Raw genomic sequence first — 26,201 nt, forward strand, 5'->3', positions numbered from 1 at the left:
AGTCAGTGGTACACATGACAACTGGGAGACTCAGCTGGGAATACACCAAAACCACAGATCCAACTCAAGACTAAGGTGCACTTAATAGAAATCATTCTTGAGAGAATTTGAGTGTCCTAAATCCAATGAAGGCAAGAACAGAGTGAAAAAAGCATGCTAGGGAGAGGGGTCCTAACCATAAAGAACAGACAGACCATCTGAGCAGACTGCAAGAATGCTGGGTTTTTGGGTTTTGTTTTTAATGAGAGATTGTTGAAAAGCATTTTCTTCACTCAAATGCAACAGCAAGGTGTTTGCAGCATTCAAAATGGTCAGTATTTTCAGCTGTCAGGACATATGTAGGTTGTTGTACTTGTTTTTGCATAGAGGTGCCAGAAGCATAATTCTTACATTCTGCATTCAGGGACATGATATTTCTGAAACTATCAAAAAGTGAGGAATCAGTTCAGATGTGATGTTTGTGTTCATTAGGGAGGGGGAATAACTGTAAAGCGAAATTAACAGCTTGTAAATAAACTCAAATTCTGACCAGCCTCAAACTCCATTAAGTTTAAGAATGAAAAAAAAAAAAAAGAAAAGAGTCCAGCAAGAAAATAAAACAAGTCACCAATAATTTTTATTGATAAATAACATTTTACTTAGAATGTTGGGGTGAAAATACAGATTAACACTACACTAGTAAACAAAGTGCAAGTTTTCTGAAAGTCAATTCAAAGAAAACAAACTTCTGTTAAATCTCTTTTCACAGAACACAGGCATCAGATTTTTCAAACCTATCGCATTCATATATTCAAGGCTATGTAGGATCAGTTCAATCTCTTTAAAAGCCTGCTACATTTTTTATTGCTAAAGAATCTGAATTAGTTGCTATAGTTTCAGAAGCAGTGATTAATTAATCTTTGAAAGCGCCACAAAATATTGAGACATGAAGTCATGAATCCATATATCAGTATCGGGTAGTGCAGTGTCCACTAAGTAGATCACTATTTTTCGATCCCAAGAGCTTGTGCTTTCATTAACTGCTTGTATCAGTGCCACCAGAGATTTCTTCTCTACATGGTTTCGAAACACTATTGATGCCTCTTCTGACCACTGCTCACATTTCACTCCTAGGAAAAATATAAAGCAAATAAGGTCATTTAAAGAAAAGACTGATTAAAGTGACACACACACACACACACACACACACACACACACTCCCAAACCCAAGATTCTTAGTAATTCTACATGGGAGGAAGTAGAAGACACTCCAAGTAGTGCTATTAAAGAAAGTGAAGCTAACAGAGCTCTGTAAAAACATTTAAATCCTTACTCTTTGTTTCAGTGGCTGTTGCAGCCTCCCAAGTAAGGATTATCAATTGTGTCACATTGTGAAAGAAAACAGTTACTAACCTTTCTGTAACTGTTGATCTTCGAGATGTCTTGCACACGTCCATTCCAATGTAGGTGTGTGCATGCCCCGAGCACAGTTGCTGGAATTTTTTTTTCCCCCTTAGTGGGATCTGTCAGGTTTACTCCAATGCCCGCGATGCTGGATGCTCATAGTGCCAGTATAAAGGTCACACCCAGCCCATACCCCTTCAGTTCTTCTTATCGACAACTCCAACAGAGGGGGTGGCAGGCAGGACTCAGAAGGGACATGTGCAACACATCTCGAAAAACAACCGTTACAGAAAGTTTAGTAAGTGTTTTTGGTTCTTCGAGTGCTTGGACATGTGCACTCCAATGTAGGTGACTCAAGCAGCTGCACAGGAAGTGGGCACACAGTTCAAATACAAGCTGACTGTAACACTGAGTGGCTGAAGTTGGCGTCGTCTCTGGCCTTTTGGGTAATGGTATAGTGCACTGAGAATGCGTGCATCAAGAATCAGGTTGCTGCGCTGCAGATATCCCGAAACGGACTTGAGCTAGGAAAGCAGCCGAAAAGGGCTGAGATCTTGTGGAGTGAGCAGTCACGTTAGGTGGAAGAGGGACTCCCGTGAGTTCGTAACATGCCCGGATACATGAGGTAATGCAAGATGAAATCCTCTGGATGGAGAAGGGGTGCCCCTTCATCCTCTCAGCTATCGTTATGAACAGCTGAGTCGATCTGCAGAATAGTTTGGACCTCTGAATATAAAATGCCAGGGCCCGTCTGACATCCAAGGAATGTAGGCACTGTTCTTCTCTATATGCATGTGGCTTAGGGTAGAATACTGGTAGAAAAATTGCTTGACAGCAGTGGAATTGTGAGATCACATTTGCGAGGAACTTTGGATGTGGGCAAAACTGTACCTTATCTTTGAAGAAGATTGTATACGGAGGTTTCAATGTGAGGGCTGGGATCTCCGAAACTCTCCTGGCCTAAGTGATGGCCACTAAAAAGACCACTTTCCAGGAGAAGTGCAACAGTCAGCATGTTGCTAGTGGATACAATGGGAGCCAGATTGGAGGCTCTACTGAAAGGCATAGAGGGTGGTGAACCAGTGCTGTCTGGGTCATGTTGGGGCTACAAGGATGACATGTGCTCAGTCCTACTTGATCTTTGACAGAAACTTGTGAATTAGTGGAATGGGGGGGGGGGTGGAGGGGGGAAGGCATAATACAGGTGAATTATCCATGCCAACAGGAAGGCATCTGTAAGGGACAATGGGCTGTGGCCCTGAAAGGAGAAAAAGTGATGGCATTTCCCATTGCTATGGGTAGAGAACAGGTCTGTAAGGGGAGTCCCGCACCTCTGGAAGATGTCTTTTGCAATGTCCAGTTGAAGGGACTACTCGTGGTGAATGGAAGAGCACCTGCTGAGGCGATCCACAAATTGGTTCTGTGTACCCAGCAGGTAAGATACTCAATCTACCTAAAAGCATCAGAGGGGTAGCCGTGTTAGTCTGGATCTGTAAAAGCAGCAAAGAATCCTGTGGCACCTTATAGACTAACAGACGTTTTGGAGCATGAGCTTTCGTGGGTGAATACCCACTTTGTCGGATGCATGCACGAAAGCTCATGCTATTAGTCTATAAGGTGCCACAGGACTCTTTGCTGCTTTTAGGTAGATTAAGTGTGTAATGCAGAACTCCCACTGTCAGATTGCCTCCTGGTATGCGGGGGGAGGGGTGCGTGAAATGATTGCTCTCTAAATATATCAGAGGGATAAACACCAGGGAAAGAGAGGAATTATTTAATCTCACTACCAATGTGGAAACAAGAGCAAATGGATATAAACTAATCATCAGGAAGTTAGACTTGAAATTAGATGAAGGTTTCTAACCATCAGAGGAGTGAAGTTCTGGAACAGCCTTCCAAGGGGAGTAATGGGGGCAAGAGATGTATCTGACTTCAAGATTAAGCTTGATAAGTTTATGGAGGGGGTGGGATAGTCTTTTGGCAATTAATTGATCTTTGGCTGTTAGCAGTAAAGATGCCCAATGGCCTGTGATGGGATGTTAGATGGGGTGGGATCTGAGTTACTACAGAGAATTCTTTCCTGGGTGCTGGCTGGTGAGTCTTGCCCACATGCTCAGGGTTTAGCTGATCGCCATATCTGGGGTCGGGAAGGAATTTTCTTCCAGGGCAGATTAGCAGAGGCCCTGGGGTTTTTTTGCCTTCCTCTGCAGCGTGAGGAACAGTCACTTGCTGGAAGATTCTCTGCACCTTGAAGTCTTTAAATCACGATTTGAGGACTTGAATAGCTCAGACATAGGTTAGGGGTTTGACACAGGAGTAGGTGGGTGAGATTCTGTGGCCTGCATTGTGCAGGTGGTCAGACTAGATGATCATAATGGTCCCTTCTGACCGTAAAGTCTATGAGTCTATAATGCATCTGCTCTGCCTGTTGATGTAGTACATTGTGGTTGTATTTTCCGTGAGAACTGAAACTGCCTTGTCTGCAATGTGGGTTAAGAATGCCTGATAGACCAAGGGAACTGCCTGGAGTGCTCTGTTATTGATGTGGAGAGACTGTTCTTGAGACCACAGACCTTGAATCCTGAGATGCCCTAGGGGGGCTCCCCAACCCAGCACCAAGGTGTCCGAGATCAGATATATGGATGGTTGGGGTCTCAAAAAAGGTACTCCTACACAGGTTCAACCACCAAGTCAGTGAGTCAAGAACTTCAGGTGGAATGGTAAGTACCATGTCCAGATGATGTCGTAAGGGTGAATATGCCGTGGCCAGCCAGGCCTGGAGAGATCTGAGATGTAGGTGCTGGGCACGGCTCGACGCGCTGGTGCCGGGGCCAATGCCGACTCCATGAGGAGAGCTTGGAGTCGGATAACGTGCGCCTTCTTTGTTCACAGCTTGAAGGAGCGGCAAATTTTACACATCACACTAATGTGAGCCTCGCCCAAATAGCGAAGACACTGACTGTTTGGATCGCTTCTGGGCATGAAGTTGCGACATGAGTCGCATGACTTGAAGCCTGGGCCACGGGGCATGCCACGAGCCAGGCATTCGCGAGAGAAAATTCAGCAAAGAACTTTTCAGGGAAACTGGATACCACTAAGGTTATAATGTTGCAGCCAAGCCTGGAGCAAGTTCCGACTACCTTAACTGGCAGCAAGAAGGAACTGAGGGTGGGGGGGAGCGTGTAGCCCCCTTTAAAGCACGATATGTCGGCGCCACTCCAGGGGTCACAGCGGGGCTCCCCCACTGCGGATACTGCTAAGGGAAAAACTTCCGGCACCGGTGCACATGGTGAGCACGCACACCTATAGTGGAATACACATGAGCAATCGCTCAGCGAAGAACTCACTTTCTCCTGAGGAAGGCTACTACTACTGTCATACATTTGGTGAAGACCCGTGAGGCATCCAACAGCCTGAATGATAGAACCACATATTGTTAATGAATCTTGTTCACAAGTCTTAGGAACCTTCTGTGGCTTTGGAAAAAAAATCAATATGTGGAAGTACGTATCTTTTAGGACAAGGGTAGTATGCCAAAGCTCTAGACCCAGTGAAGGAATGATAAAAGCCCAGGAAGCCATGCATAACTTTAATCTCTTGAGACAGCATTTGAGCTGCCACATGTCTAGGATTGCTCTGAGCCCCCACTCCATCTTTAAGCTTCTGGGATTAGGAAGTAACGGGAACAAAACCCCTTTCCTCATAGATGGTGCAGAACCTCTTCCACGGCTCCCACACAAAGGAGAGATTGGACATCTTGTTCCAATAGCTGCTCATGAGAAGGGTCCCAGAAGAGAGACAAGGGAGGATGGGTGGAACAGTGCAGTGGACAAAAATTGGTACGTGAAACGTAATTCTATTGTGTTTAGAACCCAATGGTCTGAGGTAATATGTTTCCAGGCACTGAGGAAGAGGGACAGTTGGCTGGAAAACAAAGGGTAACTGGATCCAGAATTGAGGGGATTGAAATATCATCCTTGAGTGTCTTGTCAAAACAAGTGCTTCAAGGTGCCTGTATGTCTAGGGGCAGAATGCATAGGGCTCTGAGGAGGAGGAGGTTGGGGGAAGGGGCTCTAAACCCAACCCCCTTGTTTTTCATCCTCCACTGGTCCTGTCTGGGAGGCCGTGCAAAATAGCATCCAGTCTGCTGAAGCCTGTAGGATCTTCTGGATGATGGTTTATACAGACCCAGAAATTTCAGGGTTGCCTCAAGAGTCCTTAAGTCTGTGCAATTTGGCATCTGCTCTGAAACGAACAAGGACCTTTTGAATGGGAGATCCTGGAGGGTTTGCTGCATCTCTTGCGGCAACCCCGAGGAGTATACCCACGAGCTCCTGCACTTGGTAACAGCAGTGGCCATTGATCTGGGCGCAGAATTGCCAGAGTTTAAGGCTGCCTGCAGGGAGACTCAGCCTACTGTCTTCCCTTCTTCAACAAGTGAAGAGAACTCCTATTGGCATCTTGGGGAAGCAGGTCCTTAAATTTTTGCATCATCTCCCACATATTAAAATCACAGCGAACTAGCAAAGCTTGCTGGTTTGCTATACAAAGCTATACCTCACCCACTGAATAGACTTTCCTGCCAAACAAGTCCAGCTTTTTGGGGTCGTTTGCCTTGGGCGCTAGACCCTGATGGTTGTTGCCACCACTAGGGATCCTGGAGGAGAGTGAGAAAACAGAAATTCATATCCTTTAGCTGGCACAAGTATTTTCACTCTGTGTTTAGCTGTAGGCGGAGAGAAGCAGGAGTCTGCCAAAGCACCTTAACTGGATCCATGATTGCCTTGTTAAGGGGCAGAGCCACTCGAGGGACCTGCCCCTGACAAGATGTCTAACAGGCTGTGCACCACCTCTTTGAGCACCTTGGCTTGAATACCAAGTTCAAGGCCATCTGCTTTAATAAGTCCTGGTGAGCGTTGTGGTCACCTTGGGGTGGTGATGCACCGACAGACACCAGCGCCTCATCTGGGGAAGAAGAGGAGGCTAAATCTCGTTGAGGGGCCTCTGCTCCTTCCTCTGTCTCGAATGAGACCTGCGAATTTGCTCTGAGGTTTGGCATTAAAGTCTGGGTCTGGTGTCTCTTAGTGCAGTACCAGAGACACCCTTCTTTCTGAGGCCACAGAGTACGAATGCCTCGAGACAGGTTCAAGAAAGATCACTGCATGGGTGTTGGTCCCCACAGTCCCATAGGCCAGTGATTCTCAACCGGGGGGTTGTGAGCCCTTTCAGGGGGTCTGCTGGGTCCCTCGGCTAAAGCCTGGTGCCCGAATGTCCCTTCTAGGCAACAGTCAGAGAGCTAAAGCCCCGAGCCCTGGCGGGGCAGTAGCCGGGAGCTGCAGGGCTGCAACCCTGAGCCCTGGTGTCACTGTGGGTCTGAAGCCACAAGCCCCTGTGCTGCAGGGCAGAGGAGAGGGAGCATGCTGCCATGGGCTGAAGCTTGGATCTGTGGCAGAGCCTGCTTGCCCCTGCAGGACTAAAGCTGGGAGCCAGGGCTGAATCCATGAGTCCCAGTGACAGGTGCCGTGGAGAAGTCCAAGGCGATCAGAGGTGGTTTTCCCCAGAGTGCTCATGGTGCCACGTGAAGTCTGGGGGAGGGCTCTCTGTTGCTCATTGGAACTGGCAGTGCCGAGTTCTGGATCTCTGTGGACCCTGGAACAGGCAATGTGAGCAAGTCTCTAGCAGCTGCAAATGCCTCCAGGATGGACAGTATCATGAACTGCTCGGTACACTGCCTGCTGGAGATGGTACTTCCCATGCCAGAGTATGCAGAGCTGGCATGGGTGCCAGGGCTGACAGAGGTAGCTGCTGTGGTGCTGAGGAGAGAGTGCGAGACCCGCATCGGGCCGCTCTATCCCGATCCTCTTCCCTGTTTTCTTTTGGCACCAGGAAATGACTCTTCTCATCAGTGCCTAAGAGGCAGCACTGTAAGCACCAAGAGAACCTGTGCTGGGATTCTTGACTGGCAGAAATCCGCCCTGAAGCTGAGGTGCTTGGTGCAGAGTCCAAGCATGGCTCCAGTGCTGGTCTCAGGGCTGCCTTCATGAGAATGACCCTCAATCTCACTGCCTAGTCTTTTGAGGTGCAGAGTTTTAAGACCCTGCAGATCTGGCAATGGTCCTTCCTGTGAGCTTCCCCAAAGCACTTACCACAGCTCAAGTGCAGGCCGCTCAATGGCATTGATCTGCTGCAGGAAGCACAGGGCTTGAAGCCTGATGACTGAGGCATGCCCCAGCACTGGGGAGTGGACAAGCCTTGCCAACTAAGTGTGGAGGCATCCAAAACACATTAAACTACTAGTGTACTATCAAACTAACAAAAACTACAAGAACTATACGCACAAAAAAGGAGAAGAAAACCACTAGGTGAGATTGCCTGAGCAATGAGGTAAGTTCCAGCAGCCATCACGGGCAGCAAAAAGGGACTGAAGGGAGGTGGGCGGGCTTGGTGGGGCCCCTTATACCATTGATCCTCCAGCTCATGCTATGTCCTACAGCAGCCTTGTATTTTAGTATTTGCAAAATTGTAAACATTCTGAATGCAAGTTTATTTCCACCCCTAAAACCACATCATCTAATAAGATGTCTGCCACTTGTCAGAACCCCAAGGTGGCTCCATAGTGCAGAGGAGATGAGCAGTAGTATTCAGAACAATGAACCTAGCTTTCGAAGAAGCCACCCTAAAAGTGTTAGTGCAGACTGGTTACCTGCTGACTGTCCCAACCCCTTTCACAGCCGTTGATGAGTTCAGCACATTACCTCACTATTAGCTTGTTTTTTATGACATCTCTGCAGGTCACCAGAGCTACACTTTGTGGCCCATGAAGCCTAATACGACATTCCTCATACTCAATCAGTTGGGAGACCTCCAACTACCTAAGCTCATCTCAGCTTGCATTTTGAAAGCTTGTATCTTAACAGTGACTTCAAAATTTAAATGAGCTACTATTAGTAGAAGTTTGTCGTGACTGACCTGTAAGTCTCAAGTAATTCATAGACTATGCCACTACCTGGACCTGCCACGGGCTGCAAAGATCAAGGTCTGCCCATTTTTTTGAGGGGACCCCAAACCACTGCATGGATGTGATCCCTCACCCCAACCTAGGCAGATGCCCAGCAAACAACAAAGCTACTGTGAACTCCCTCCAGGCCAACAGTTGTCTCCCTGCCGCTAAGCTGGCTCCTGTGCTGAGCTGCCAGTGCAATCTCTGGTTGTAAGGAAAGCCAGCTCAGCAGGGTCAGGTAGGCAGGCAGAGCTTCAGAGTCTCAATGCATGGATGAGACGATGGTGTAGAGAGGAGGGGTTTAACGTTAATTGGGAACTGGGGAAACTTTTGGGATGGGAGGAACCTGTACAGGAGAGATGGGCTCCACCTAAACCAAAGTGGAACCAGACTGCTGGCACTAAACATTAAAAAGGTTGTAGAGCAGTTTTTAAACTAGGAGATGGGGGAAAGCCGACTGCTGCAGAGGAGCATGTGGATCGGACACAGACTTCTCTTAGGGGAGAGTCTGATGATAGAGAATCTCCAGGTTATAGTCAGGAACAGAGGACGGAAGAGGATAATGTAAGGGCCAGATCAGATGATAAACAGTCACAAAGAATCTGACATCAGAAAAGGGCAGACAAACAGGGACAAGTTTTTAAAGTGCTTGTGCACAAATGCCAAAAGTCTAAATAATAAGATGGGTGAACTAGAGTGCCTTGTGATAACGGAAGATATTGATATAATAGGTATCACAGAAACCTGGTGGACTAAGAGCAATCAATGGGACACAATCATTCCAGGATACAAAATATATCGGAAGGACAGAACAGGTAGTGCAAGGGGGGGGAGTGGCACTATACGTGAAAGAAAATGTAGAATCAAATGAAGTAAAAATCTTAAGAGATTCTATGGAACATGTGGATTCCCTATGGATAGAAATGTCATGCTCTCATAAAAATATAACATTAGGGATCTATTATCGACCACCTGACCAGGACAGCAATAGTGATGAGGGAAATTAGAGAGGCTATCAAAATTAAGAACCCAATAATACTGGGGGGATTTCAATTATCCCCATATTGACTGGGAACATTTCACTTCAGGACGAAATGCAGAGATAAAATTTTTCGATACTTTAAATGATTGCTTCATGGAGCAGCTGGTACGGAAACCCACAAGGGGAGAGGCAACTCTAGATTTAATCCTGAGTGGAGCACAGGAGCTGGTCCAAAAGGTAACTATAGCAGGGCCGCTTGCAAACATTTAACAACCCTGTGGTGGGAAGAACATCTCAACAGCCCAACACTGTGGCATTTAATTTCAAAAGGGGGAACTGTACAAAAATGAGGGGGTTAGTTAAACAAAAGTTAAAAAAAGTTAAAAGGTACAGTGACTAAAGTGAAATCCCTGCAAGCTGCATGGGTGCTTTTTAAAGACACCATAAAATAGAGGCCCAACTTCAATGTATACCCCAAATTAAGAAAACACAGTAAAAGAACTAAAAAAGAACCACCGTGGCTTAACAACCATGTAAAAGAAGCAGTGAGAGATAAAAAGACTTCCTTTAAAAAGTGGAAGTCAAATCCTAGTGAGGCAAATAGAAAGGAGCATAAACACTGCCAAATTAAGTGCAAGAGTGTAATAAGAAAAGCCAAAGAGGAGTTTGAAGAACGGCTAGCCAAAAACTCCAAAGGCAATAACAGAACTTTTTAAAGTATATCAGAAGCAGGAAGCCTGCTAAACAACCAGTGGGGCCCCTTGACAATCGAAATACAAAAGGAGCGCTTAAAGACGATAAAGTCATTGCGAAGAAACTAAATGGATTCTTTGCTTCAGTCTTCATGGCTGAGGATGTTAGAGAGATACCTTCAAAAGCCGGCTCAGGATTGGGAGACAAATCTGAGGAACTGTCACAGATTGAAGTGTCACTAGAGGTGGTTTTGGAATTCATTGATAAACTCAACACTAACAAGTCACCGAGACCAGTCGGCATTCACCCAAGAGTTCTAAAAGAACTCAAATGTGAAGTTGCGGAACTATTAACTAAGGTTTGTAACCTGTCCTTTAAATAGGCTTCGGTGTCCAATGACTGGAAGTTAGCTAATGTAACGTCAATATTTAAAAAGGGCTCTAGAGGTGATCCCAGCAATTACAGACAGGGAAGTTTAACGTAGGTACCGGACAAATTACACTGGTCTACAATTTTTGAGAAGTCGTCTGCTTCAGAGATAAAATGTGATATTTATTATGTATTTTGATGTGCTGAATTCAAATATGACAATTAAAACGACTGGCTACTGTTTCTAAGATATTTAAGTTTTTACATTTTATGTCTATGTATATTGTGTAGATAGTAGAGTTTTAATCATAAATTGTAAACCTAGGTCTTTTCATGTGTTTATTGTTGCTTTACATGATAATATTTCACCTGTCCTGTTTATGTAACACTTTAAAAATCAGCAAACGGGTTATATAAATAAAATTTATTATGAAACAAAAGGCAAAAAACTATTCTGTACATAGTTTAGTCCTATTCAGTGTCTACTCGGCGCTTCTTGGCTTGTCTCTTGTATTCATTAAACGGAGCATCTCTTGTCACTGTCCAGCAATAGTCTGCAAGCATTGATGGGCTCCATTTGCCCTGATAGCCTGCCAGAAGATTCCACCGCTGTAGTCTGGAGCCTAACAGCTCTGCCTTACTCTTGGGTAGTTCCAAATCCCTGACAAGGTCATTCAGTTCACCTTGTGTTATGAGGTGTGGTTCAGAGGAGGAGGATGGGAGAAAATGTGGGTCCTGTGACATCGATAGTTCAGGACCAGAAGTTTCATCCTCTTCCTCATCTGACTCAAGTGAGAATGATTCTGGTGCATCAGGAACCGGCAGTCCTTCTCCGTGTGGTACTGGGCGTATAGCTGATGGAATGTTTGGATAATGCACAGTCCACTTTTTCTTCTTTGACACACCTTTCCCAACTGGAGGTACCATGCAGAAGTAACAATTGCTGGTATGATCTGTAGGCTCTCTCCAAATCATTGGCACTGCCAGAGGCATAGATTTCCTTTTCCTGTTCAACCACTGGCGAAGATTTGTTGCACAAGTGATGCAGCATATGTGTAGGGCCCACCTCTTGTCCTGATCTCCAATTTTGCAGCCAAAATAAAGGTGATAGGCTTTCTTAACCATAGTGGTTATACTGCGCTTTTCTGATGCAAAAGTCACTTCACCACAAACATAGCAGAAGTTATCTGCACTGTTCACACAAGTATGAGGCATCTCTGCTCACTTTGGGTAAACAGAAATGCGTCCCTTTGCAAAATCAAACACTGACAAATAAGAGAGCATGACACTGTATGATTTCTAGAGCTGATAAGGGCAATTTGTTCAGCAGAGTGATGTAAGCTTCATTATGATTGCATCATCCATGACTTCCAGGAATAACATGATGCAATTCGTATCATGTATGGTGCAATACCAGCTTCAGATTGCATCATTCATTGTTTTGCCTAGAAAGCAAGTACTGTCCAAACCCAGTCATAGATTTATTCACAGATCCAGTCAAAGATGTATTTTAGTCATTTCTCGTTTAAACTGAGATCCCTTCCCTTTATAACTCACTTATCCTCCGCCATTCCCAAGTCAAGGGTCATATATACTGACTCAATAGCATATCTTGAAAACTAGAGCCAATCAACAATTTTAAGCATCATTTTTGTTCTCAGTGACCCAGAATTAGTAAAGTTGGACTACATTTATTTCAGAAGCATTTTGGCTGTAGAGCAGTGTTAGTCGAAACAAGAGTAAAGAATAAAATTGTCAGACATATAGAAAAACAAACTGTTGAGCAACAGTCAACATGGTTTCTGTAAAGGGAAATAGTGTCTTACTCATCTATTAGAGTTCTTTGAAGGGGTCAAACATGTGGACAAGTGGGATCCAGTGGACATAGTGTACCTAGATTTCCAGAAAGCCTTTGACAAGGTCCCTCACCAAAGGCTCTTACGTAAATTAAGCTGTCATGGGATAAAAGGGAAGTGACGTTCCCCAAAGGATAGTCCTAGGACCAATTCTATTCAATTTATTCATAAATGATCTGGAGAAAGGGATAAACAGTGAGATGGCAAAGTTTGCAGATGATATTAAATTACTCAAGATAGTTAAGACCAAAGCAGACTGTGAAGAACTTCAAAAAGATCTCACAAAACTAAGTGATTGGGCAACAAAATGGCAAATGAAATTTAATGTGGATAAATGTAAATTAATGCACACTGGAAAAAATAACCCCAACTATACATACAATATGATGGGGGCTAATTTAGCTACAACGAGTCAGGAAAAAGATCTTGGCAATCATCGTGGATAGTTCTCTGAAGATGTTCACGCAGTGCGCAGAGGCAGTCAAAAAAGCAAACAGGATGCTAGGAATCATTAAAAATGGGATAGAGAATAAGACTGAGAATATATTATTGCCCTTATATAAATCCATGCTACGCCCACATCTTGAATACTGTGTACAGATCTGGTCTCCTCAAAAAAGATATTTAGCACTAGAAAAGGTTCAGAAAAGGGCAACTAAAATGATTAAGAGTTTGGAGAGGGTCTCATATGAGGAAAGATTAAAGAGGCTAGGTCTCTTCAGCTTGGAAAAGAGGAGACTAAGGGGGCATACGATAGAGGTATATAAAATCATGAGTAATGTGGAGAAAGTGAATAAGGAAAAGTTATTTACTTATTCCCATAATACAAGAAGTAGGGGTCACCAAATGAAATTAATAGGCAGCAAGTTTAAAACAAATAAAAGGAAGTTCTTCTTCACACAGCGCACAGTCAAACTGGAACTCCTTGCCTGAGGAGGTTGTGAAGATTAGCACTATAACAGCGTCTAAAAGCGAACTGAATGAAGTCATGGAGGTTAAATCTATGAATGGCTGTTAGCCAGGATAGGTAAGGAATGGTGTCCCTAGCCTCTGTTTGTCAGAGGATGGAGATGGATGGCAGGAGAGAGATCACTTGATCATTGCCTGTTAGATTCACTCCCTCTGGGGCACCTGGCATTGGCCACTGTCAGTAGACAGATACTGGGCTAGATGGACCTTTGGTCTGACCTGGTACGGCCGTTCTTATGTAATTGATCAAAAAGAGCCAGTAAGAAGAAGCATGTTGCACTGCCCATATTAACAGCCATAATCACCTCGCTCTGAGGGACAGGAGGAGCAATACAGAGGACAAAGGAAAGGGAACCCATCTTCCACTCTTGTAGCGAATGCCTTGTTCCACTAACAGAAGATACATGAAAGGTTTGAGGTAGAAAACAGTAGAAGACAGGAACAGAGGAGAGTTATGGTGCATGGAAACAAGAGGGTAACGTGGGATGCAAGAGACAGAACAGAACAAAGAGCAAAGAGACAGTATTGCATGAGAGAGCACAACAGAAAAGAGCAACTGTTGAAGAATGAGAGGAAAGGAAATACTGATCTAGATAGTCAGTTCCTGCTTTGGCCGCACAGAGCAGGCGTACTATCTAGCTAGTAAATTCCTCAACGCCAGAAAAATTCTTGGATACCGCAGGGACATGTTCAACTGGATCATATATAACCCCAAAACAGAGGGATGGCCAGAGTGCAGCTGCATTCCAACAATAACCCTATGGGCACCTCAGTCCCTTGGCAGCATAGCCAGCTGGAGTAAAGTTTAGAGCAGGCCTGCACAACTCGTGAAGCAACAAGGGCCATATTACTCCAAAGAAAACGGCTGAGGGCTGAACCCCCCTCCCAGCCCCACCAACCCCTCCCCAGCACTGCCAAGCCTCCCCAAAACACAACCCCCCCCCTTGTGCCACTCTGTCCCCCTGAAATATCCCACCCAGCACCGTCTGCCTTGTGGAAACAAACTCTCCTTCCCCAGAGCTGTCCCACCAAAACAGTGGTATCGAACCTTGGTAATAGGTTATAGCGGGCCCCTAAGGTAGTATAATTAAGGTAAAAGAAAAATGTCTTTTTGCTAGAAGTAGAATAAGATCTTCCCCCAACTTTGTAATCAATTGCCCTGTTGAATGAATGAGGTGTGATTGAGGAAGGCATGGAAGACAGCACCTCCAGACAGCTGCAACCCTTGGAGAGGGGATGAGAGAGCCAGACCAGATCAGTAGAACAGGTCAGCCACCAACTCACAGCTCGCTTCCTCAGACCCCCCCCCCCCCCCCCCGCCGGCTGACTTGCCCCACCGCCACTGCCTGCCCATTCACCCCCCGTGGGACACAGAGTGAGCTCGCCTACTCATCCCCCCCAGGCCGCATGTTGTGCAGGACTGGTTTAGAGCAGTCTCAAGGCCACCCTAAGCTACGTGAGAGAATAGACCAGTGGAGAACCAGCTCTATGACTGAGCACTCACAAACTGCACCTTTGTGCCTGATTGCACCCAATACATACTAGGCACAGCTGAAAGTCTGGGCCACTACTTTTCAAACACAGTGGAGGAGAAAGAAGCAACTGTAATGAAGCAAACAGTGAGAAAGTGGTGAGGTTTATAGAATGAGCTGGAAATGGAAAGAGAGGTGGAAAGGAAAAAGCAACACATTCCACTTTTAGGGAAGCAAATGTTGTTTATTTCCACTCATGCATTAGTGTGCTTCCCTGAAGAAGTTCTGTACTTCTAAATTGGTGGAGAAGAATGGGTTGGATAGTTACTGAGAAAAATAGCAATATTACTGAATACTCTAGATGCAAGAGATCAGCAACTGGGGTGGGGGGGGGAAGAGAAAATTAAAATTCAGCTAAAGAAACTACATTTAGGCAGGGCACAAAAAACCACTGTTGGCCCTCCACAAATCCAGAGTCTGCCCTTCTTCCCTGCTCAGATTTTAAAAAGATGTTTATGAGAGTATAATGGACAATGAAAGCACAAACTTTGCAGTATATAAACAGCCTTCTCACTACATCAAACGACCTGAAAACGTAAATTTTATTTCCCTTCTCCCACTCCCCCTTCTAGAAGTCACTTACAGGACTATTTCATCTGCCTCACATTTCATATTGCTTGGAATGTGGCTGCTGAGAAAGTTAAATTAAGGTGCCTTTCAGTTTTGTAATATGTGGTTAATACAAATTCTCTCCTATTAGAGGGTTTTTTTTTTTGAACAGTGGTAATAAAATTGAATTACTAACCTCTCTTGTACAAAGACGAAGGGTGGAATAAAAACAATGAAAACAATTCTATTCTATTCAGTATTTTGTAAATTTGCAAAATGCTTACTATAAAATGTAACTGTAGATTATGCCACCACCCTCATAGCTTTACAAGCCAAATATTCCCCCCCCCATGCCCTTTGTTTAGAAAATTATCCAACAAAATTACAAATACTTGTGACCTACCTGCAAGCTGAGCTGTTATAGCTTGAAATGGTAGTTTTCTGAACATGTCCACTAGAGGCTGTACTTTTCTGATGCTGACAAGCTCATGTTTACCATAGTCCAACTCATATACTGATACCAACCCATTTGTCAGAATTCCTTTTATTAACACCCTGTGCCACCTAAATGGTATTTAAAAAAGAGTGAAAAAAGAAAACAAAGGGCGGATTGAGAGTATGAGTCACACAAACTGAATGCAAACACAAAATAGCTCTGTGCAGTTCAAAAAGTCTTGTCTCTTTCACCAGAAGTTGAACCAGTAAAAAGGTATTACCTCACCCACCCTGCCGCTCTAATATTCTGGAACTAACAGCTACAAACAAAATGGCAAACATGAAATAAGAATTATTTTATAATTTCTGGTGTCCCCCCCTCCCAAGAAAAAGAGGGAAGAGAGAATAGAAAAACCATGGTAAAGTGAGTGTTTGGGGAGGAAAGAAATGAACACCATCTACCCCATTCTTTTTTGGTTTGGAATTTAAAAGAAAAAATATAGAGGAGGAATAGAAAAGATCCAAATCCAAAAACTGAAAAATAAATTTGAAAAATAGTTTTACAATTTTCTATTGAAAAATGTAGTAGAAAAAAAACCTTTTTCCAAGCAGGAAAATCTGAAAAATGTTGATCGGTTCTAGGGAACAAGTACACACATTACCTAGCCAGTATCAAAATGTTATAGTGGTATCACGGCAGAGGTGAATTTTAAGGAGTGATTTGAATGATGAAGCAGAGGCTTTGCAGACATTTACAAGGAGTTCCATGGGCAGGAGTGTCAGGCTGTTTTGCTGGTCAGGGTGGAAAATGTTTTTGGTGACCCCCACTGAGTGGCAGAGCAAAAAACCCCCCACAGCTAGTCAATCAGCACTCCCAGGGTGCCCAGGGTCAATGCCCTGCCCTGTCCCTGGGGCAGCACAGGAATGCAAAGGAGACAGCAGGGAAGAACCCTCATGTACAACAACAGTTAAACTCTTCGAGCAGCATGGATGGGCACTGACTGCTTTATGTCATATAGGAAATGGTGGGTAAAATTTTTAGAAGAACTTAAACATTTAAGTCACATTTTTTCAAAAAGTGACTGGTTAAGTTTCAATGAACGTCAATGGGACTTAAGTAAAAAGCTTCAAAGTGCCTAATAGCTAGGTTACAGGCAAGTCACCAAGGGCCCTAAAAGGGAAAAACAAGTATGAGGTTGAAAAGGGGGAGCCAGTGGAAGGGGAATGACCTGGATGAAACAACAAGGCAGAAAGATTTAACTGATGAATGAGAATGAACCCATCACGAGAGCTCTAGGCACATGCACAAGATGGCTTTTGAAGACTCTCCAACGTGTATTTTGGAACAATAGTAGAATCTGTATGAATTGTTCTTCCACTAACTCTTACATGCCTTTCACATGCTCAGATTGTAATTGTGTGCAACATTACTACTTTGAACAGAGAGTTTTGTATGGTATAGCTAAATTAAAATAGCCATTTGATGGAAACGGTTGTGATGAAAAAATCTTATACTCACAGTGATAAATAACTAGCAACCAAGGGGCAAATAATTTGCATTAAATTTACTGCTGGCAAAAAAGTGCTTGACAGACTGACCTGTGGCTAAACTGAGAGTGTTACATCAGGTACAGCAGGAAGAGAAGCAGGGTTTCAATCATTGTGTTCTAACTGTGACCTGGAGGCAAGTAGAGTCTAAATCTCGTTCGCTCCCCTTGGTCTCAGATTACTGACAATCTGAAAAGTGGACACTTTCCCTTGTCAACTGAAATGAGGCCAATTACCTAGAAATGCATAATTCGTATTAATCTAACTTTGAGAACATTGAGCACCAATTAAGATTTCTCTGTGCATATCTCTAGTGCTAGTGGTGGGCATTTGGACCCTGCAAGAACCACCACAGACAACAGCCTGCCTCAAGATAATACACATCTTTTATGAAAGCATCTACTTACTTATTTTCCACTTTAGCAGCATACAGATTGTTCTTCTTAACGGCAATGGGTCTCTCCTCTGCCATGCTGTAGTACAGAATCATTTCTTCCATGAGGACTTCTAGGTTGTGGATCTCTTGCCAAGGCTGGACGACAAAGTGACCAGGATGGCAGGCCACTGAAACGTAGACATCCATGTGCTCACCAGGTTTCGGTAAGGGTAGAGGAGGTGGCATGTCAAGAGGAGGCACCACACTGCCGGGTTCTGGAGCAGGCTTGATTGACCCCCTGAGGCTTTTCTTGAGGCCTAGGCCAATTAATTCTGGAGCAAGGATAGTATCACTTTTCCCTTTTATAAGACTAGTGTCACAGGGTGCAACACTCAAGAAGACATCTTTCTGATGCTTCCACAAGTCTGCATTAGTGATCTGTCGATTGATGCTCCGATCAGGGTCTGGGAAGTTCTTGGGAGTAAACAAGTAAATATATGCAATTCCCTTTGAGTCATCCAGTTTAGCAACCTTTAAAAGAGAAGAAATAAAGTAAACTATTATTAAATGCATCTACATCTTCAATTTTGTATGACCCAAGATTAAAGCCATTTACAGGAGGAAAAACTGGAATGGTTATGTTGAAGTAATCTATTTTGAAATAAAAATATTTTCAAAGACTTGGCACAAATAGTTTATTGCTAAGGTAAAGCAAACAAAATATGTGGACAAAGGTATTCACGATGGCTGAAAATGGCAAGTACAGCAAACTGCTCAATATGGAAGAGTAATAGCAACAGCGTTGTTGAGGTTGGGCTAGGGTGACCAGACAGCAAATGTGAAAAATCAGGATGGGGATGGAGGGGGTAATAGGAGCCTATATAAGAAAAAGACCCCAAAATCAGGACTTCTGTTCACCCTAGGTTGGACTCCATTTTGCACTTACTGCAAGATTTCAACCTCTGAGTTTTGTATGGAAAAACTGTGTGGAAGTAGGGAAAGAATTGACAAGGATTTGTAGGGGATCTTAATGCATGTCAGTCTGTTAGCAAGAGTTAGGTCAGCTGTAACCCTAATGACGTGAGATTTGTAGAAGCGAGGTTAGTGTGAGGAGAGTAGGAAAGAACTGTGTGAGAAGTTATCACGACCTTGCACTGATAATTAAATACGTAGACTGGCGTCCAACGTGAGGAAAATAAGATAGCAGGATAGCCTATGTATAAGCAAAATGCAGCTGTTGCTCATTGTCTGTATTATTGCTTGTTATTGTCTATAACAAAGGTATAAATGCTTGCTGTAATTGTTTACCTGTTGAGACACCTGTCCGGGACTGGGGCGACCCAGTGTCCTAGGGCACTCCCTCCCTCTGTTGCAATTGCTGGAGTTAGAATAAAGTATTTGATTTTGCTGCACCCAAACAAAAAGCGAGAACTGAGTTTTTCTCCGATGTGTGTCTGCCCCAAATTTACAGTACAATTTCAGAGTTTAGCATTTTCAAGTAAATCTGTTAGTTTGAGTTCTAAACAATTAAAAATTGATCTTAAAGGTCTCATTTTGAGTCTCAGTTTTTCAGACCCCCCTGCCTAAAAGCCAGACTGCAGAAAGTTAGAAGTTTGCATTTAGTGCTAGCTCATGTTAATTAAAAAAAAATAAATAAGTGAATCCTTACATACAACAGCTAAACAGAGAACATAGTATGGGTTGGCTGCAATCATTTTCTGACAAGGTAAGTGGGAACCCTTCTGAACAGTTATGGGGAGGCACAGTACTGTATTTTGTCATGTGCCCCCACTTATGTTGCCAGCAATGTTCCCTACAGCCAACTGGGCTGTTGCCAGTGCATAGGGAACCACTTTTGCTACTCTTCAGGCATTTCTACTGAGATCTTCGACAAAGGAAATAAGGAGACATATCCTGTCTGCTTGTGGTGGTGCTGGAATGCTGGCGTCCCTCTTAGGGAAGAATTAAAGCTATGATGTTCCCTGACATATGGTGGTTGTGCATCTGTGTAGCAGAGTAGAAGGCTCACACTGTTGTCTGAACTTCTCAATTCCTTACTTTTTAGGTTGTGTGTTAAGTTAGGATTTTGTGTATGCTTAACATACACTGTTTGGTGTGTTAGGTATATTTGTGTGTTAACATAAATATTATTGACCATAACACTATACATACACCAACACATGGTGCAGCTTCATATCAAGAGCTTCAGGGAAATTAGTAAATTTTTATGATCACTAGAAGTCTCAAGAATGCTGTACAACTGAATTATTAAAAGCTAATTTTACCATTAACTCAGATTTAGTCAGTGCAGAAAACCAAATTATCATCACCAGATTTAGACTGTGAAACTATGCATTTTTCCAGCTTTTTAAAACAAGTGGAATAAAAGATAAGGTCCACAGGAAGTGAGCATTTTAGGAGGACTGCAGGAAGGGCTTGGACAGAAGTCAGGAGAACCGAGGGGAATTTCCCCATGGTTAGACAGCGGAAGCCTATTAAATATAGGCCTAGATTTTCCAAAATGGATGCCTACAGTTAACCTTCCAAGTTCATACTTTGGCCCCTAAATAAAACTGCCTAATTTTCAAATGCTCTGAGAAGATAGCAGCTCCCCCAACTTAGAAGAATACCTTTGGGCACCCATTTTTGAAGCATTGGTTTAATGATTTTTGCTATGTTACATTAGTAACAATAGTATTACGGGTACAAATGCTATGGCGTGTGAATTTGGCAGTGTAGATAACTTTTCTTACATGTTAATTCGATTTTTCAGAGACCACATATTCCAGGCCAGAAAAGAGGATATTAACACTTGATACTAGCAGATCAGAGACAAGAAAATAGCAACCTATTATCTTCTGGCCTACTTGATGCACTTCTTCAGCCCTCATGGCATATTTGGAATCTCTAGATCCTAAGATTTCATTTACAAGGCCAAGTAGATTCATGATAATTTCAAGGGTATCTTTGCAAGCTGAGTAATCCAAAGTAATGTTATCTTCATGAATCTGCAGAGACTGAAGCAATAGATTTTGATTCTTCTCTGTCATATGCTGGTGTAAATCAGGAGACAGAACAATGGAAAACCACATACTCATGGACTGACAAATGTGAACAGCCCTGCCCCGATTACTCTCATTGGGATGTTAATGTTAATGCTTCAGGCATCAGCATTAAATATTTCATTGCCAGATCATCCTAGCAGATGAAATGGGGAAGGGACTAGGAATTGAGATTTGCTGCAGGGAGGAAAATGCAGATGGAAGAAAAGGTTGGGGAGACCCAGAAAGGAGGATATAGAAAGAAAAGAAAGATAAAATGCACAGTCCTAAGGTTGAGCATATTTTGCCAGTGAGTGATGCTGAATGCGAATTTGTTCAGAGCACAGAAATACTAACAGCTTAAACTGAGATTTTTAAAGAGTATAAGAGGGTTAGGTACACAAATCCCACTGATTTCTGTGGAGTTAAGTATCTAGCCTCCTTTGAAAATTCCAGCCTTAGTCACTACATGAAAGCCATTGCTTCCCCTCATCTTTGTGAAAACCTCTTGATATCGCTGGGACCACATCTGGAGAAGCAAGTGTGTGGTAGGTGGTCCTACCCTGGCCAGTGGCCCTTAAATGAGAATGTGTCCCTCTGCAGAATGAGTAATACACAAATATTATGGTTCACTTCTATTGTGAGTGGAGAATGAGAAAGGCATGCTGGTCCTGCTCAAATTCTCCACTGAGCAGTAAAAATTCTAATAGTATTAACTTTTTTCTTAAGTGTAATTTTAACTCCAAACTATTATAGTGTGAGTGTGTAAGTAAATAAATATTTGACTTGGTGGTCTAGGTTTGGAAAAGCCTAACAAATAACATCTGTAGTAGAAAAAGAGCCTGAGACATAAGCCCTTGCATCAGAGGCCTGATTTGAGACCTGATGCTTAAACTAAAGTAGTGGTCAAAGCTTTGCTAATATAAAGCAACATCAGCAAGAGACAGGCTGTAAGCAGGAGTCAGACACAGCCTGGCAGGAACAAACGCACACATTCCTAAGAAAGGCTAGGTGCAGGACACTCACACAAACGCATTTCAGAAGGATGGTACCAGAACACCCTGATACCAAGTATGGTACAAACACATCCCAAAAAGATAATTAGAACACACTGACCCCCTCTTATAGATAAGGTCAGGATGACAGTATAATGGATAGAGATGTTTTGACCAAATCAACATGTACAAGGTAATGGATGGTAACAACCCACGTCAGGGGGCAGTAACTAACTGTGGTCAGAGGGGTAACACAACTTGTTTGTACTGGTGTATAAAATGAAGTCTCAGAGGGAGTGTCTTTGGCCAGCCTAGGGAGGAATAGAAAGTCACGTTATTCACTGAGCTGCTTCCATTGTCATGGGCATGCATGTCTTAGTATCCTCACAGAGTCTGCCAGATGCTATTACCGTGCTTTGTTGACAATAAACCTGGCCAGGTGCCTTCAGACCTTAATGGATCTTGTGGTTATTGGGCAGTTTGATTGAGGTCTGCTGTGCCAGCTGTCTGCACAGAGCTGGGACAGCACACAGAGGGAACACACACAGCCACACATTTCACGACATCATTTTACAGTATCTACATATGCCAGACTAGACCAGGAGTATTTTAAATGTGCAGTATTCAGCACTAAAGCAGACAAGAAAAAGAAAAGCTATAAAGTGTGCCTCTCAAAAGGTGCACTCATGGTCACACTCTAATGAAATTAGGGGCAAGATTTTTCAGACAATCCCCTGTAATGTACTAATTATATCAGACTCTGAAGACTTGCTTTCCTTTGAAGGGTGCTCCCAGACAATTAGGTAAGTAGGTCACGCTGCAAATGGTTGACTTCTACTCAGCATATTAAAAAAAAAAATAAAGTGAGTTGAGTCTGCAAATGGACTGTATTAAATTAAACTGCATTGTGTTAGGGATTATCTACTTGGCTAGTTACTACAGTGCAAGCCAGGGTGCGAATCTATAGCACACCAGTTTGCTGTGCAGTAACATCTGGTGTGGACACTGGTACAGTAAAGTGAAAATCCCAGAGTGTGGCTTAGTGGAACTTTCACTGCGCTGTAGAAGCGTCCACGTCGGACGTTACTGAGCAGCAAGCCGGTGCCCAGAGTCACAGCCTGGCTTGTGGATAGTGACTTGTCATGTAGAAATAAAAGCAAAGAACAGAAAACAAAAAAATTCCTCTCCCAGCCAGCTGGAAGAGTTACCTCCACCTGCTGGAGACATGAAAATAACTGCACAGAGTCATCTACCCACTTCCTTTTTTATGAGGAGGCATGACAAGTGTTTTGCTTTTTTCTTGCCCTCATTTGCTGGTAAAAAGGAATTATATCGAGCTAGCACAGGAGAATTTGGAAGGAGGAAAATTCTTTGTCTTCTTTAGATGCCGATTCCAAGTATAGTATAAAACATATTTGCTGGGAAATGAAAGCAAATATACTTTTTATCAAACATGTCAAAAATGATGTATTCAGACAGAATACAAATGTTACAGGAGGCTACAAAGCTGCAAATTATCTAGTATAATAGCTTTTCAAACAGAAATAATTTAGGTAAACACTTTTAAGCCTGAAAACATTTTATTTTTTGTATCAAAACCTGGATGTCTGATGGAGGGTGAAGGTACGAAGTTCCTGTAACTTTATGACATATTATAACTCTTCATTCACATTTCAATCTGGTATTCCACAGTTTATTGAATTTCAGGTGTTTGAGATATTCACATTTACCTTAATGCTGCAATCAGGACAATTTAATACTGTATCTCTCAGCCATAATACAGCATCTGGAGTCCACATGCCAATGTTACGGGGAAGATCTGCTAAACAGCACTTCATAGCCTAAAAGACATGGAGTATGTTAATGGCACAATTGAATTACATGAGGATGATGTACTATTGAAGTTTGCCTGCACAGAAATCAGATAGTTTATTACAAGATTTAACTCAGATGGATTAAAAGATTTATGGTATTAAAAGAGTGAAAGAAGGAGTCTCTTATGCTGTAAGTTACTTCAACCACTAAGAATGCGGTGGTCTGCAGAATGGAGTCCCTTTACCAATACAATAAGATTACTACCACAGCCTTCTACTATTAGCACACAAGAACATAATCTGTATTCATTTAAAACTGTACACTATAAAACGTTAGCATGCACAACGTAACATTAATTCTAACGGTCCATGTACACTGTGCTGAAGTGTGGTCCACAAGGTACGTGAGAGAGAAGAGCTGCAAAGGGCACCCAAGTGTTTTGTGTTAACTTCTGTTTGCATGTTGCTGGTACAAATTAAAAGGTACATATATTCATGTTAATATAGTCCTGTCTGAAAGAGGATTATGTTAACATGAACTTTGGTTCCTTTTAGTTTGCACTAGCAATGTCCACAGGAGGCAGTTAGCAATTCACACTCCTGTAGTCCATAGTGCAGAACAGGCAATTTTAAAATGTTTTAAAACCACAAATCATTGCAGAGCACTTAGCTAAAATTATCAAGACTAAGACGTAGCCAAAAGAGGTATAGAGGCAATCAGCTTTCCTTAAAAATGATGTTTGTACCTGGGAGGGTACTGCGATTATTTCTCTCAGGAACTGTGATGGAATATCTCTAAGCTCTGATACTTTTACGGATGCAACTGTTCCAGTATCCATGAACTGCACATCTAGTGCACGACTACTGTGAACGCTTGTTATCTGAAATGAGAATGCGAGTTGTAAGGAAAACTCGATACTAGCAAGAGATCTACATAGTACCTTTAAAAAGCAAATTAATATTTTAAGGAAATGGAAGAAAATACATTGTCAGTGCATTTTATTTTCCATTTCATGATGCCATGCTTGGTGAAATGAAATATGTTAAATGACAACACAAAAACAGTAGGTTAGGCCTGCAGGGATCTATTCCACATTCCATCACCTAAAGTAAAAGATTACTTATGTGTGTTTACTATTTGAGTAAGTAGCCAGTGTAAAATGATACACATGCCATAATCAGTGTCAAAGAATTCAATGATCCAGATTTCAGACAACCCCCAGACCTGCAAAAATAGCAGATGCTATGGGAAATCAAAGAATAGCAGCAATTTTCAGATGACACATGGAAGTTAGTTTAGTGGTTTAAAAACAAACAAACCAAAAAAACCAAACAAATCCAACAACCTGTTTCTTACCTCCACACGTGCCCATTTTCCTTTACAATGGAACAAGCAGATTTTGCCACAGAAAGGTAATGAGATGAAATATTCAGGTGCCTGCTGCAATAAAGAAACAAGGGTAAATAAGTCAGTTTTTGACTTTTTTTGGTTGAAGAATGGCTACTCTTAAATCTGTTACTGAATGTCCCTGAAACAGACTTCAAAAAAAAAAAAAAAAAACCTGCTGAGCTACAATTCATTTACAAACTTAACACCATCAATTTGGGTTTGAATAGGGACTGGGGGTGGCTGGCTCACTACAAAAACAATTTTCCCTCTCTTGGTATTGACACCTCATCAATTATTGGGAGCGGATCACATCCACCCTGACTAAATTGGCCTTCAACACCGGTTCTTCACTTGTAAGGTAAGGTAACTCCCTTCTCTTCATGTGCCAATATATATTTATGCCTGTATCTGTAATTTTCACTCCATGCATCTGAAGAAGTGGGTTGTAACCCATGAAAGCTTATGCCAAAGAAATCGGCAAGTCTTTAAGGTGCCACCGGACTCCTTGTTGATTTTGTGGATACAAAACTAATACAGCTACCCCTCTGATACTTAAGATTCTGTATCACTTTGGATTTAACCTGAGGGATTTAAAAAAAAATTCAATGTTTTACTTCCAGGGAAGAGAATGAGCACCAAAGCTGCCCTAACCCTTGATAGGCAGAGCTGGAGAAAATTTAAAAACTGGTCTTCTTAACTGCACTGCTTGTCGCATCAAAGTAAAATGTGGGTCTTGCAAGTGCCACGGTGGGCTTGCACCTCACCTCTACAAAAGCCCTGATGATGAGAAAAGTCAGGCAAGAATGAGAGGCATAAGGGAATCTCTTGGGGGGTTTGGGGAGAGCATCTTGATTGCTTCTATGAGCAAAAAACCAATTGGGTTGGTTGTAAACAGTTCTTATCCAGAGAAGCATAAAAATTACAGACCAAGAGCAGAAACTACTACAAGAGATGGCTTGCAAAATCTTCAGCAAGGAGACTAAAACTGAAATATTCATCAACTTTTGTATTAGAATGTCAAGTATCTTCAATATCCTGGAGCCAAAAGGGATGACAATGAAAGCTCTCCTCATTTCCATCTCAGCCCATTACATACTTGGGAACAGATGTGACCCACACGCTTTATAGTGTATTTGACTGTTTGGCATAAAGAAAAGAATTAGATTTCTGTTTGAATACTCCGCCTGCACATCTGCAAAGACTAGAGCACAGCAGAGGGACTCACTAAGAGAGGGACAGAACTGTCCAGAAATAGGGTGTGGCAGTGGC

General features: G+C 42.8%; 1 protein-coding gene across 8 annotated transcripts in view; it reads right to left on the reverse strand.

Moving 5' to 3' along the window:
* Positions 1 to 671: 671 nt before the first annotated feature.
* Positions 672 to 26,201, reverse strand: part of TDRD7 (tudor domain containing 7) — a 111,837-nt gene continuing 86,307 nt past the window's right edge. For all 8 annotated transcript variants that reach the window (XM_050948217.1, XM_050948219.1, XM_050948213.1 and 5 more), the window contains 6 exons: positions 24,900 to 24,983; positions 24,289 to 24,423; positions 23,459 to 23,569; positions 17,724 to 18,223; positions 15,737 to 15,897; positions 672 to 1,109 (listed from right to left, as the gene is read on the reverse strand). In XM_050948217.1, coding sequence (XP_050804174.1) covers positions 889 to 1,109; positions 15,737 to 15,897; positions 17,724 to 18,223; positions 23,459 to 23,569; positions 24,289 to 24,423; positions 24,900 to 24,983 — 1,212 coding nt within the window. In that variant the 3' untranslated portion in view covers positions 672 to 888. The remainder of the gene's footprint in view (positions 1,110 to 15,736; positions 15,898 to 17,723; positions 18,224 to 23,458; positions 23,570 to 24,288; positions 24,424 to 24,899; positions 24,984 to 26,201) is intronic.

Source organism: Gopherus flavomarginatus, chromosome 3 (genome assembly GCF_025201925.1).
Source record: "Gopherus flavomarginatus isolate rGopFla2 chromosome 3, rGopFla2.mat.asm, whole genome shotgun sequence".
In the NCBI taxonomy this organism is placed as follows: domain Eukaryota; kingdom Metazoa; phylum Chordata; order Testudines; family Testudinidae; genus Gopherus; species Gopherus flavomarginatus.